Here is a 13151-nt window from a genome sequence, read left to right on the forward strand (position 1 = left end):
AACAGCAGAAACTCATTAGCCTATTAGGCCACACCCTGACAGCACAGCTCATTAGCACATTAGGCCCATGTTACCAGAAGTGTGGTCATCCAGCCACACCCACCTTTTGCTTGTTATTCTGTTTACCTTGTTTGTTGTCAAAACCCAGGGCCTTTTTTTGTAGCCGGAACTCCTTTGCATGTTAGGCCACACACCCCTAATGTAGCCAGTTCTAATGAGTTTCTGCTGTTGGGTGTGGCCTATTATGCTAATGAGTTCCTGCTGGGCGTGGCCAACTTGGGAGCCAGCCGGAACTGCGTTCCTGTGCGTTCTTGCCCAAAAATAGCCCTGGACCGTATTACATACATGGTGGTCCTCTGAAATAGTTTGATTTGTTACAGGAGGAAGTGATTGCGCAACCTAGTCTGTTTTGTGTAAAGTCATTCTTGGTGAATTTTGTTGCTGTATTCCTTACAGATCATTTTTTGTATACATAGGTTTGGTAGTAGCACTTTTTATGAAATATATTCAAATGCATCTACTGCCAGTCATTTGTTGCTCACCTCAGGCCTTGCTTTTGCAAAGACTTTGCAACAGGGTGCTTTTAACGGATTCATATTTTTTAGTGGACTTGGAGCTGGCATTATTTTCTATTCTAATTTCTTAAGCCTACCTCTGACTACACTGAGGTACAATTTTTCCTCCTTGAATATCAATGCCTTTTAACCTACAAAGATTTCCACTTAGCATTCTTCTATTCTGCATCACAGAAACCAAAATTGCCTTCCTATTCAGTGAGCACTTTTTTGGTCAGGGCCACAGCAGCCATTTTGTGCTTCTCAGTAGATGTCCTTCAGCAAAATATGGCCCTGCATGCTTTTCACACAGAAAGCATTTTTAAGGTTGTGGGAGTTGTTTGCTTTCATGAACCTCCATGCAGGAAAACTATCCTGTGTGAAATCACAGGCTGACAGCAGACCTCCCATTCACCCTCCCTCTCATCTTTGTGCCTGGTTTCATGATCTCTATCTAGTATAACTTCCACATCTGTCTAAAACATGTTTTTTAAAAAATGTATCCAAAATGATTGTTTTCTCAGAGCCTTCAGCCATTAAATTCACTGCATATTTTATCACAAATAACACATTATTGGCAAAATCATAATTAGTGTCTCCTGTATCAATTCCTTTCTCCTTAGAATTTAAGATTGGGAATGTAGTATAAGTAACATGGCACCAGTGTTGTGTAGTGGTTAAGGTGTTGGACTAGGATCTGGTAAGCGAAGGGTTAAAACCGTCACTCTGCCATAAAGCTTGCTGTGTGAAGCTCAACCAGTCACTGTCTCTCTCCAGGGGCCATTTTGTAGAAAAAGAGGTGCAGGAGCTCATTAGCATAACTTATTAGCATAACTTATTTGCATGTGCCACACCCCCTGACATCACCAGAAGTGTGTCAGAAGGCAACACCCACCGCTCAGGCTCCACTGGACAGTTTTGAGTTGCTAGCTATGGGGGGGGGACGCACAGATCTGTCCTCACAGAGGAGGGAGAGCTTGTGCCTGAATAAAACTTGGTCTTAAAGGTGCCACTGGACTGTTTTGCACCGGGGAGCTGGGGGGGGGGCTCTGCAGCTTATCTGGCTGCTTCTTGCTCTAAGTGAGGGCTGCTGGGAGCAGGGCGTGGGGCTTGTTGCATGTGCCCACCCCCTGGGCTCTTTACTGCCGGAGCTCCGCTCCTGTGCGCTCCTGCAGGAAATGACCCCTGTCTGTCTCTCAGCCTAAACTACATCACAGGGTTGTTGTGAGGAAAAAACAGAGGAGGAAGAATGATGTATACCACACAGAGTTCTTTGGAGGAAGGACAAGATAAAAATGAACTAAATAAATAATATAGTATACTTATATAACATTAACAATTCATGTTTTATTCATAGTGTAATGACTAAATATGTTCATTCTGCACAAAAGTTATAGTTCCTGTCTCCTTAGTTCAAAATAATAATGCTTTACTTTCTCTGTGGATTATACCATCATGGGTGAAAAAATAAAGTAACATGAAGTAATCTGTTTTCCTTTACAACTTTTGCCTTCTAAAAGCTGAGATATGAATGGAAATTGCAATGTTTCATGTGGCACTTGAAAGCAATCCTACTTTTTCAAAGTTTAAAACTTTCGAAAAATCATTTTCTGTTGATTCTTACTGTCTTGCCTTAACAGTTGTCTTGAAAAGTCATGTATTTGCATAAAAGTTGGCTATCTCAGTTTTACTATTATTCAAACTCATGTTTCTGTTTTCTACACAGCTACAGGTAGGGATGTCAGGCAGTGGCCTGGAAGCCCCATGAGGATTTGGGGGCAGGGACACGCATGCTGATTTGTGACATCATTTCTGGCAAAAAGCAGAAGTGATGTGGTGACTGGGGGGGGGGGATGCTCTAGGATTAGCCAAACCTCTATGGTTAAGTCTAATGGCAAATTCTAGAATACTAGAATTGACATCACTTCTGTTTTTTGCTTGAAGTGATGTTGCGTGCTACCACAATGCTGGTGTGTCCACCCTATTTCACCCAATTCCCCCCCCACACCAGTCATTGAGGTGCTGAAAGGCAACAAATGGGATCTCCACAATCTCCTGCCATAGCAGGAGACTTGGCATCACTTGTTTCAGGATTTAATCTTTTTTCAACCAAAGTCTTTAGGTCTGGCCCAGAAGTCTTTTTGAAATACTGATGACCTTCACCCTTTTATAGTGTCCAAATTATCTGGTCTGCTATTCACATCTATCTGATCATTACACAATAATACCCAGTCGCATGGGGCCCAATCCAGAGATTCTTCTGTACAGGAGTGAGTTGAATACATGTTACTTCATGCAAAAATCTCCCTTCTGTTCATTCTGAAAATATGGTCAGTGCTTTCATCATGGCCAATACCAATCACCCTTGGGAAAGGAAAATGCAATGGAAGTGACTAGACGAAATCCTCTCTCTTCAAACACTGATGATAAAAATGGTGGTAGGTGGGGTACAGGTGTTCTGCTAGTGCTACAGGATTTCCAATGCAGCATCTTTTACCACAGAGTGGACTGGAACCAGAAAAGCAGTCTGCACAAAGATCATCCTTACAAGCTTCTTGATCTACCCACCAGGTAGCTGAACAGAAACAGGTTAGGTTTGACCTTGCAGGGCTGCTGGGGAGGGGGGACAACCAAGGGGACAACATTCTGAGGTTTCTTTAATCTCAAAGACCTATGGAGCTGAGCAAGTCATAGGATTTCTTTCATGCAATGTTAGGATTGGATCTGGCATGTGCGTATAAAGTATGGGAAAAACTGGGGGGGGAAGGGGAAAACTCAACCCAAGTTGTTATAAAAGTACAAAATTTATTAGGGTGTACACATATTAAAATATATTTGGGTTAAAACGTTTTTTTTCAAGTATCAGACTAATAAAAGCATATCAAATATTATACACATGATGGGTCAGATGAAGCCATGGTCCCCAACAGAGGTCATTTATTAAATGTAAAGGTTTCTCTTGCTCGAAAGCCAGTCAAGTCCGACTCTAGGGTTGCGGTGCTCATCTCCGTTTCAAAGCCGAAGAGCCAGCGCTGTCCGAAGACGTTTCCGTGGTCATGTGGCCGGCATGACTAGACGCCGAGGCGCACGGAACGCTGTTACCTTCCCACCGAGGTGGTCCCTATTTATCGACTTGCAATTTCTTGCTTTCGGACTGCTAGGTTGGCAGGAGCTGGAACCAGAGAGGGGAGCTCATTCATGCGGCACTGGGGGTGAACTGCTGAACTACCCACCTTCCGGTCTGCAGTTTATTAAACACCCCTCTTTAAATGCCTGACTCCCTTCACTTAGGCGAAGCTAGAAAGCGCTTAAGAGACAGCAGCAGCAAGGCTAGGTTCTTCACCTAGGTGCAATTCTAGTCCACAGCCCTGACCAATTTCATGCGACCAAGGTGAGATTTCCACACACAGCCATCAGGTGGCAGCATTCACGAAGGGCTGCGTATCTGCGCAACCAAAGACTCGCTGGAGGAGAGTGACCAGAAGTAATTGCCGGAGCGTAGGTGTGCATCAGAGATGTTGCTCACGATCGTCCCTGGGACCTTCTGCACGAAAGGCAGCTCCCAAAAGACCCCCCCTCCCAGTCCTGAGGCTGAAGGGTGTTTAGGGTTTAATGGTAAAGGTTCCCTTGCTCGAAAGCCAGTCGAATCCGACTCTAGGGTTGCGGTGCTCATCTCCGTTTCAAAGCCGAAGAGCCAGCACTGTCCGAAGACGTTTCCATGGTCATGTGGCCGGCATGACTAAACACCAAGGTGCACGGAACGCTGTTACCTTCCCACCGAGGTGGTCCCTATTTATCTACTTGCAATGTCTTGCGTTCGAACTCCTAGGGTTGGCAGGAGCTGGAACTAGAGACGGGAGCTCACTCCGTCATGCGGCACACTCAGGTCTCGAACTGCTGAACTACTGACCTTCCACAGCCTGCAGTTCAGCGTCTTAACCACTTGGGCCACCGCAGCTTAATGGAGCCCCGATAAAAACGGAGGGGGGGGGGAATAAACTGAGCACCGGCGCGAGAAAGACCCTGAAAGGCTTGTTCAGATGCACTGTGTGCCTGTGTATGATCATCCAAAGACGCAAACCGTAATCAGGGTCCGCAGGCCCAGGGGGACACCCCCCCCCCCAGCTGCTCCCGCTTCTCATTCGCAGAGGGCTACAAAAGCCATGAAATTAAAAGACGCCTGCTCCTTGGGAGGAAAGCGATGGCGAACCTAAACAGCATGATAAAAAGTAGAGACATCCCCCTGCCAACAAAAGTCCGCATGGTCAAAGCAATGGTATTCCCAGTAGTCATGTATGGCTGCGAGAGCTGGACTATAAGGAAGGCCGAGCGCCGAAGAATAGATTCTTTTGAACTATGGTGCTGGAGGAGACTCTTGAGAGTCCCGTGGACTGCAAGAAGAACAAATCAGTCAATCCTCAAAGAAATCAACCCTGACTGTTCCCTGGAAGGCCAGATAATGAAACTGAAGCTCAAATACTTTGGCCACCAAATGAGAAGGGAGCACTCACTGGAAAAGACCCTGATGCCGGGAAAGATTGAAGGTCAAAGAAGACGGGGACGGCAAAGGATGAGATGGTTAGACAGTGTCAGCGATGCAACGAACATGAAATTGAGCCAACTTCGGAGGACGGCGGAAGACAGGAGAGCCTGGCGGGAGATTGTCCATGGGGTCGCGAAGAGTCGGACTCGACTGTGCGACTGAACAACAACAACAACAAAAGAGCAGAGGTGAAACGTGTTTCCTCGCCCTGCCCGCCAGTTAAGCAGGTGAGTCCCAGATCTCAGCTGCAACGTCGCTTCCTCCCCGGCAGGGCGCCGCCGTTGCAACCTCACGCCTCCAATCGCGTCTGGCAGGGCAGCCTCCCCTCCCGAGGCCTCCAATCGCCGTCACGCGCTCTGCTGCGCTCAGCCGCTTGCGAGGCGGCGTGTTCCCTGCTGCTGCGCCTGCGCATCGTCAAGAGTTGAAGCCAAGTGCCCTTCCTCCCCGCCCACCCGCGAAGGGGGAGTTTAGCGGGGGGTGGGCTTCATGTTGGCGCGCTTCTGGTGGGAGTGGCTTCCGAAGTGTGGGGAGAAGCTGGGTGCGGGGGGTTCATTCATTAAGGCGATTAGTGGAATGGAGGGCTGATCAGTTGCTCCTGAGGTCCGAGGCGCAGGAGCCGCTATCCTTCAAAGGGGAACTAACATCTAAGCGGGTAAGGTATGCTTCTAGTCACTCGTCGCCTGCAAAGAAGAAAGCCAAGATACCCACCCCGAGGTCCCCCCCTTCCCCAAAAATGAATGCAATGCTCTTCTGGTAAGGTCAGATCCCATTCGGGGGCATTGGTCTGCTGAGAAATGAAAACGATTTGATCTGGGGCATCATAGTGCTAGTTTGTTGGCTAGGGGGGGGTAATGCCAACATTCTCTCCTTATCCCACACACAGTGTTTTAACAAGGTAGTCGTGTTGGCCGGCAGGAGAGAACAGTTAGATTTTAGCCCAGTGGCAGTCAGTCACAGTTCTCTCAGAGCTCTCTCAGCCCCACCCCACAGCCCTCACAGGCAGTGTTCCCTCTAAGCTGAGTTGTAACTTAACTTGTTGTTTACCAGGGATGTCTGAAAGTTATTCTTGTGTTTGTCCTGGGTATGTCATGTTGTTATGTCCAGAGAAAGCTGCTGTTGTTAAGCAGCTTCAGGATAGACCTCTTCATATTGTTCTTGTAGATGGTGACCTAACAGATACGTATCGCCATTTGGGATTTAACAGGTCACAAAATGTGAGAATGATCTTAGAAAGTGGGAATAATCAAGCAAATAGCTCAGGCTTGTGGGCTGACGCTGTGTTAGATATTCTGAATCAATACCATATTGATTTAATTTTGGTGCAAGGTAACACGTGTGAAAGTTTAGAGGAAAAATGCTTCCTACATAACATACTGATAATTAATCAGGTAACCCATGCTGTGTTGCAAGCTTTTAGCAATATTACAGGAGCAGAAATAGTGACCTACCTCGCTCAGGTGAATGAACATTGTGTTGGAAAGGATGTTTATTTAAACTTCTGGGGAACGGGAGAGTCAGGTTGGATGGAACTGGATAGCAGAAGGATGGCTCCAGAGCAAACTAGTTTATGCAGTAGCCGAAGCTCTGGCTCACAACGCTAATGCCAGTAGCTCACAAAGTAGAATTTTTGCTCACAAGACTCCACAGCTTAGAGGGAGCATTGCTCACAGGGTGTCTGTTGTGGGGAGAGGAAGGAGATTGTAAGCCGCTCAGAGACTCCTTTGGGGCAGTGAAAAGCAGAGTATAAAAACCAACTCTTCTTAGAAACCAACAAGTGTTTCAGGGTATATGCTTTCGAGAGTGCAAGATTGAGCTTTGGCTTTCCAAAGTTTATACTTTGAAACTCTTGTTCATCTCTATCGTGCTACTGGACTAAAATCTAAATGTTTTAAGGGCAACTCTGGGACTACCACCATAGGTAGTATGCACAGGCATCTGCATGACCTCTCACAACTCCGGCAGAGTCAGATGTATCTTCTCCATGAAAAATGGCTCCCTCTGAAATCAGTTGCTGAGAAAGGCAGCCCAGAACCGTTGAGTTTGATCCCGTTGGTCTCTGTTTTGGGGTGCATTGGCCCCCTTTCTTCAGGGTACGCCATATGCTTTTACATAGGCATGCATACATTCATATGTAACTGAGGAAAAGTGAGTGGTGAACAGCAGTGACTCATTTAAGAGTCACAGTGTGTACTTTACAAATTCAGGATGTTTTACTGTTCTATTAAAGAGATGATGCTGTAACCAAATTTCTCTCTCCCCGGGGCTTCTGAATTACTAGCTACTTCCCACCCAGAGAGAAGGACTGGTTCGAGTATCACCTGGGCCAGATGTTGCATCTTGCAGCCATCTTAGTCTTTGCTTCTGAAAATATTATTCATATGAGATATGTGAGGAGTTTCACTGATATTCAAATGGTGACATTCTATTATTTTAATATGAAGTTAAGACAGAGTGGTGCCACTAGCAATTAAAGTTGTTTGATGATTCAGTTGTTTGTGGGAAATACTGATACTCAGTTGAGTAAGAGGAGGTTATTATCAAAAGTGACTGCCAAGAAAGTTGCCAAAAACATTTGGCATTGTACACTTCTCCTTTTTCTTCTCGTATGTATTTATGTATGTTTTTGTATATTCTCATATCTGAAAACATTGTTTAATGGGAATTTTGCTTCAAATACATGAAACTGTTTTACAGAAATTAGGTTAATGGTACAGTTATGACTACAGAGCTTTTTTACTCTTCTCTGCCCGAGAAGAAAGTGGAAACTCAAGGAAACATTCCACTAGAAGGGAAATCTCTCCATGGACTCTGCCCATGGGGGTCTGACCTAACCACTTCTAAATTTGAGAGCCAACATCTGGCAGCAGAAGAATCAGGGAGTTTAGGAATGTGTCTCATGAATCACTTTGTCGTATAAAGGTTATTGGATGATGTTGGACTTCTGTTCCCATCTCTGGTAATTGAATATCAATCAGTGTCTTTCTTCTTTCCTGTCTTAACTCCAGAGTCCTTCTTGCTAAAGTCCTCAGCCATCTAGTTCTAACTGCCCAGTAACAAGTTGCCCTAATTCTAACTTTAGTTACCTGTGTTCCATACACAACTTCTATTTGTGAGGCTCAAGGAATTTCATCTGCTTCCAGTTGTTGTATCCCTATTGAAGACATTCATAAATTCAAGTGTGGAATGGATGAAGTAAGAGGAAGAAGGCAATAAAAGGCAGAAACAATAAGTATGTGTTTTCGTTTGCAGATGTTTTGGGATCCTGGCTTTGGAAAAGATGAACAGAAAGAGGCATTTGGGATTGCAGCAACTTTCCTCTTTGGCATCTGTTGCAAAGACCTTTTTAGGGCCAATTAAATCATCCAAATTTATTGTTGATAAAAGAACTTCTGGCAGTGTGTTGGTTTGCTCTGCAGTGAGACTTCTTGAAAGCTTGGATTCAGATAATACGGTGGGACAACTTCTTAATGACGCCATCCAAGCACAGAACAAGGAGTATAAAACTGGAACAACCACCCTGTTGTTTCTTGTTAGTGCATGGAGCAGTGCGGTACTTGAGTGCCTTGAGCAGGGTGTTCCCCTTTCAATAATAGTAACTCTGATGTCTGAAGGTCTCAGTTCTTGCATTGAGCAAGTTCAGTCCCTGACAATACCGATGCAGGATGTGAAGCAAAAGCTAGATGATATTCCTATGAAATACAACAACAAAGCCCTCATTAACATCCGTTTTGGCACAACTGGAAGGCAGACGATTGAAACTAAAACTTCAGGTATCGAATCCAAAGACAGTTTTGAAATCCATGTGTCAGAAAAAGAATTAAATGACCCTATCATTCAGCAGTGGGAAAGCTCTCAGTATCCATGGTTATTTGCTAAAGGCAGCAGCACAGAGTGTTCACAGGCTAAGCCAAAAGATGACATTTGTGTTCTAATGGGTTGCAGAAGTCATTTGGATGTATCAAACTGTAATAAAAGATCAAAATTCATTCACAGTAGATATTTCACTAGTGCAAAGGAATTTCACTCACAACAGCTGACAGATGACTTGGATGGATCTGCAAAACATACGAATGAACTCGGGTATTTGGGACAGGTGGCAATGTCTCTTAGCCACGGAAAGGGGCCTGAAATGAAACTGGTACAGGATGTTCTTAGATGCTGGTTGCAGACTGACTCTCAAACAGCTGACTCCCATCATTTTCAATTTAATATTTCAGAAATTGTAACTTGTTGTTTACCAGGGATGTCTGAAAGTTATTCTTGTGTTTGTCCTGGGTATGTCATGTTGTTATGTCCAGAGAAAGCTGCTGTTGCTAAGCAGCTTCAGGATAGACCTCTTCATATTGTTCTTGTAGATGGTGACCTAACAGATACGTATCGCCATTTGGGATTTAACAGGTCACAAAATGTGAGAATGATCTTAGAAAGTGGGAATAATCAAGCAAATAGCTCAGGCTTGTGGGCTGACGCTGTGTTAGATATTCTGAATCAATACCATATTGATTTACTTTTGGTGCAAGGTAACACGTGTGAAAGTTTAGAGGAAAAATGCTTCCTACATCACATACTGATAATTAATCAGGTAACCCATGCTGTGTTGCAAGCTTTTAGCAATATTACAGGAGCAGAAATAGTGACCTACCTCGCTCAGGTGAATGAACATTGTGTTGGAAAGGATGTTTATTTAAACTTCTGGGGAACGGGAGAGTCAGGTTGGATGGAACTGGACAGCAGAGTTCCGATTGTTATAACAGCAAAAGGAATTCACCTGGTAACAGTGGTGCTTAGCAGTCCAGTATTCTCCAAGATGCAAGCCATTGAAGATAACTTTTGGACTTGCGCTTATCGTGTGCACCATGCTCTTCTTGATAATGCAGTCTTTCCTGGAAGTGGTGTTGTTGAGTTGCTCTGTCTCAGTTACCTTGAGAAACTGGGGAAAGAGGTCAAAAGTTCCACAAAAGGTTTTCATGTCGGTTCCTCCTGGCTTGCAAAGTCTTCGGAACAGTATAAACCTCTAGTACTTGATGCTTTGGCATGTGGTTGGCACCAGTACCTTTGTGCTATCATGTGCAACACTGCAGACAGTACATCTGAGTTTGAAGCCAGCATTTTTATACAGCAGCATCTCAGAAAAGCAGCAATGCACAGTTCACCTTCCAACTACCTAATGGGTGAGTTTAGGAAGGAGAAGATGGGGGTAGCAATCTTTGAACATGTAGGGACATGTGAAAAGTCTTTAAAAGTGTATGACAATGTTATGGCTAAGATAGAGGCATGGCGCAGAGCTCTAGATTTAGTGCTCTTAGTTCTCCAAACGGATGCTGAAATTATCACAGGGCCTAAGAGAGATCAGTTGTTTAAATCACAAGCCTCAAGCGAGTTGGTATTTTTATAAGATTTTGTACGCTTAAGTATGGTTTTATTTATAGAATACGCACATGCTTGCAAGCAAATATATTGCTGTCCTGTTCTAAAAACTGAAATCCAAGCACATAATGATTTATTTCCTTGATCTCAGTTTAATGCCCATTTTCCCCATAATCCACTTTATGAGAGTAAGTTGCATTGTTTGCAGTAAATTGCATTGATTTCATGTCCCTACATGTTCAAATGCCTTTAACTGTTTTTTGGCTATCATCAGGTTGAAATACTGAAGGGCTCCAGTTTTTTTTATTATGCTTGTTTTTGTTGTTATAAAAATCAACAAGTCTTATCTTTGTTAGTTTTGTTTTAAGGATTATTGTAAATTTCCTTAAGGTTCTTAATGGTCGGTGTTGGGGAAATTAGGAGTGCAGGAACCTTTCCTAGGACTCCCATTCCCACCCAGTTTGGTATAAATAAACACCCATTAAGGCAAATGTTTTGTATGGCCAATCTGTATCACAAAGGCTAAAGCACTAGCTGAGCCCTGGAGCATTCTGGGAAACCAAAGATTCAGTGATAGAAATAAATACAACATAGGTTGTTCACGGGACTGAGGTTCAGTTGAAGCCCTGATTCCACAATACTCGGGTATAAAGTTGAAAAATAAAATCAGTGGGTTAGGTCTCTATAAACATGAATGAGATTAGACATTAGACACTCCATTGGTTAAAAACCTAAGCAACTGGGTTGGGCAGAGTGTTTTTTTTTTTAATTATTACTCCTTGCCCTTTAACTCTGTGCTTTTATCAGTCCTCTTTCAAATCTTCTAGGCTGAGTTCTGAGCATTAAAGAGAAAATGTATTCAAGTACTGGTTCCACTTAAAAGGTCTTTTGGACATAAGCTTCATTGAAATGAACTAAAGCAGTGGGAAGGATCTTTTGCGAAAGCTGATAAAGCATAGTAGCCGACACTGAACTACAAACCAGGAAGTTCCAGATTTGGATATCGCTTCTGTCATGAACTCACTAGGGGTACTCAGTCAAGTTACTCTCTTTCAGCCACAAAATCACATTAATCTCCCTTGCAGAACTTTTGTAAACATTAGAAGATACTGGATTGGATTCTACAGTTCCAGTCTACTAATGGCAGAACCTTTTACATACCCAAAGTGGCTTTTTCACTGGTACGAGAAGCCTGGAAGAAAGTTTTGCTGTTAATGGAACAGAATAATGAGATCTAGCCCCATGTATATAAAATGTCCATTTATGAGTTTTCCTCTTAATTTGTTTCTGGCAGACTGATAACCAGAAATGATTACAAGATAGACTCAAAAGAGATAACTGCAGAACATCACTACTTGCCGCTTGCAGTTCCCAGGTCAAACCAATCCAAGGAGTTTCTCGGTAATCTGGGAGAACCAGGTAAGCTGCTTTGGTCTCCACTGCAGAGAAAGACTGTACTTTTCTTCCTGGGGAGCCATTGCTGCCAATCTCCAGGTGAGGGCTGGAGATCACTTAGAATTAAAATGGCTCTCCAGATGGCAGAGAACGCCTCCCCTGGAAAAAACGGCTGCTTTTCAGGGTGGACTTTGTGTCATTATAACCTGCTGAGGTCACTTCCCTCCTGCTTGGGTCCCCACTGCGGAGAAAGACTGTAGTTTTCCTAGGCAGAGGCTACAGGGAGGGGGGAAGAAATGGAAACCTGAAGTAAGAGGGGCAGATAATGGTACATTGATGGTTGGCTGGGAAGGAAATAGGGTTGCCACCTCTGGGTTGGTAAATTCCTGGAGATTTGAGGGATGGAGCCTGGAGAGGGTGGGGTTTGAGGAGGGGTGGGACCTCAGACAGGTACAATATCATATACTCCATCCTCCAAACCAGGCATTTCCTCCTGTGGAACCACTGCTGCCAATCTCCAGGTGAGGGCTGGAGATCACTCAGAATTACAGTGGCTCCTCAGATGACAGAGATCAGTTCCCCTGGAGAAAATGGTGGACTCTGTGTCATTATATTCTGCTGAGGTCACCACAGCAGATTGACTCTGAATGCCCAAGGACAGGGCACCTGCCCAGAGCCTCTTTCTAGAGCTCGTTGTATTTATTTCCACAACGGGCCTTATTCCTAGTATTACCATAATTTAGATGATGATTAAAGTTAGAGTGGTACCTTTAAGACCAACAAAGTGAGCATGCACACTTCTTCAGATACCTGGTATCTGAGGAAGTGTGTGTGCATACGAAAGCTTATACTTTGAATAAAACTTTGTTGGTCTTAAAGGCACCACTGGACTCGAACTTTGTTCTGCTTTTCCAGACCAAGATGATGATTGATACGTCTCACTTGGAAAAGCATAAAGTTTTTCCATTGTTACCTTTAATTTGTATTTTCTTTATATTCTACTGAGTACTTATATGTAGCATTGTTTGGTACCCAAACACTTCAAGATGGGAAGAGAAATATGTTGTAAATCTATTTTTGAGAAAGCATGTGGAACAGCACCGCCCAGTGGTTGGTCTTGGTAAAAGTGCTACAAAATGACTCAGTGTTTGCTTATGGATGCTTATTTAGCTTAATAGATGGATCAGGCATAAATGAATGAGACAGTAGAAAATATAATATGCATGATCTGTATTTGCACTTTTATAGGCTTTCCATTTGTTTTAGAACAATAATATCTATGACAACATATC

General features: G+C 43.9%; 1 protein-coding gene across 1 annotated transcript; it reads left to right on the forward strand.

Annotated features, from left to right (window-relative positions):
* The first annotated feature begins 8369 nt into the window (after positions 1-8369).
* Positions 8370-11776, forward strand: LOC107118478 (Bardet-Biedl syndrome 12 protein homolog). The gene is made up of 2 exons (XM_015420831.1): positions 8370-9973; positions 11759-11776. The coding sequence occupies exons 1-2, from the start codon at positions 8375-8377 to the stop codon at positions 11774-11776; spliced, it is 1617 nt and encodes a 538-aa protein (XP_015276317.1). The 5' UTR covers positions 8370-8374.
* The last annotated feature ends 1375 nt before the right edge of the window (positions 11777-13151 follow it).

The sequence above is a fragment of the Gekko japonicus genome, unplaced genomic scaffold, assembly GCF_001447785.1.
Source record: "Gekko japonicus isolate JY-2015 unplaced genomic scaffold, Gekko_japonicus_V1.1 scaffold2110, whole genome shotgun sequence".
Taxonomy (NCBI): Eukaryota; Metazoa; Chordata; class Lepidosauria; order Squamata; family Gekkonidae; genus Gekko; species Gekko japonicus.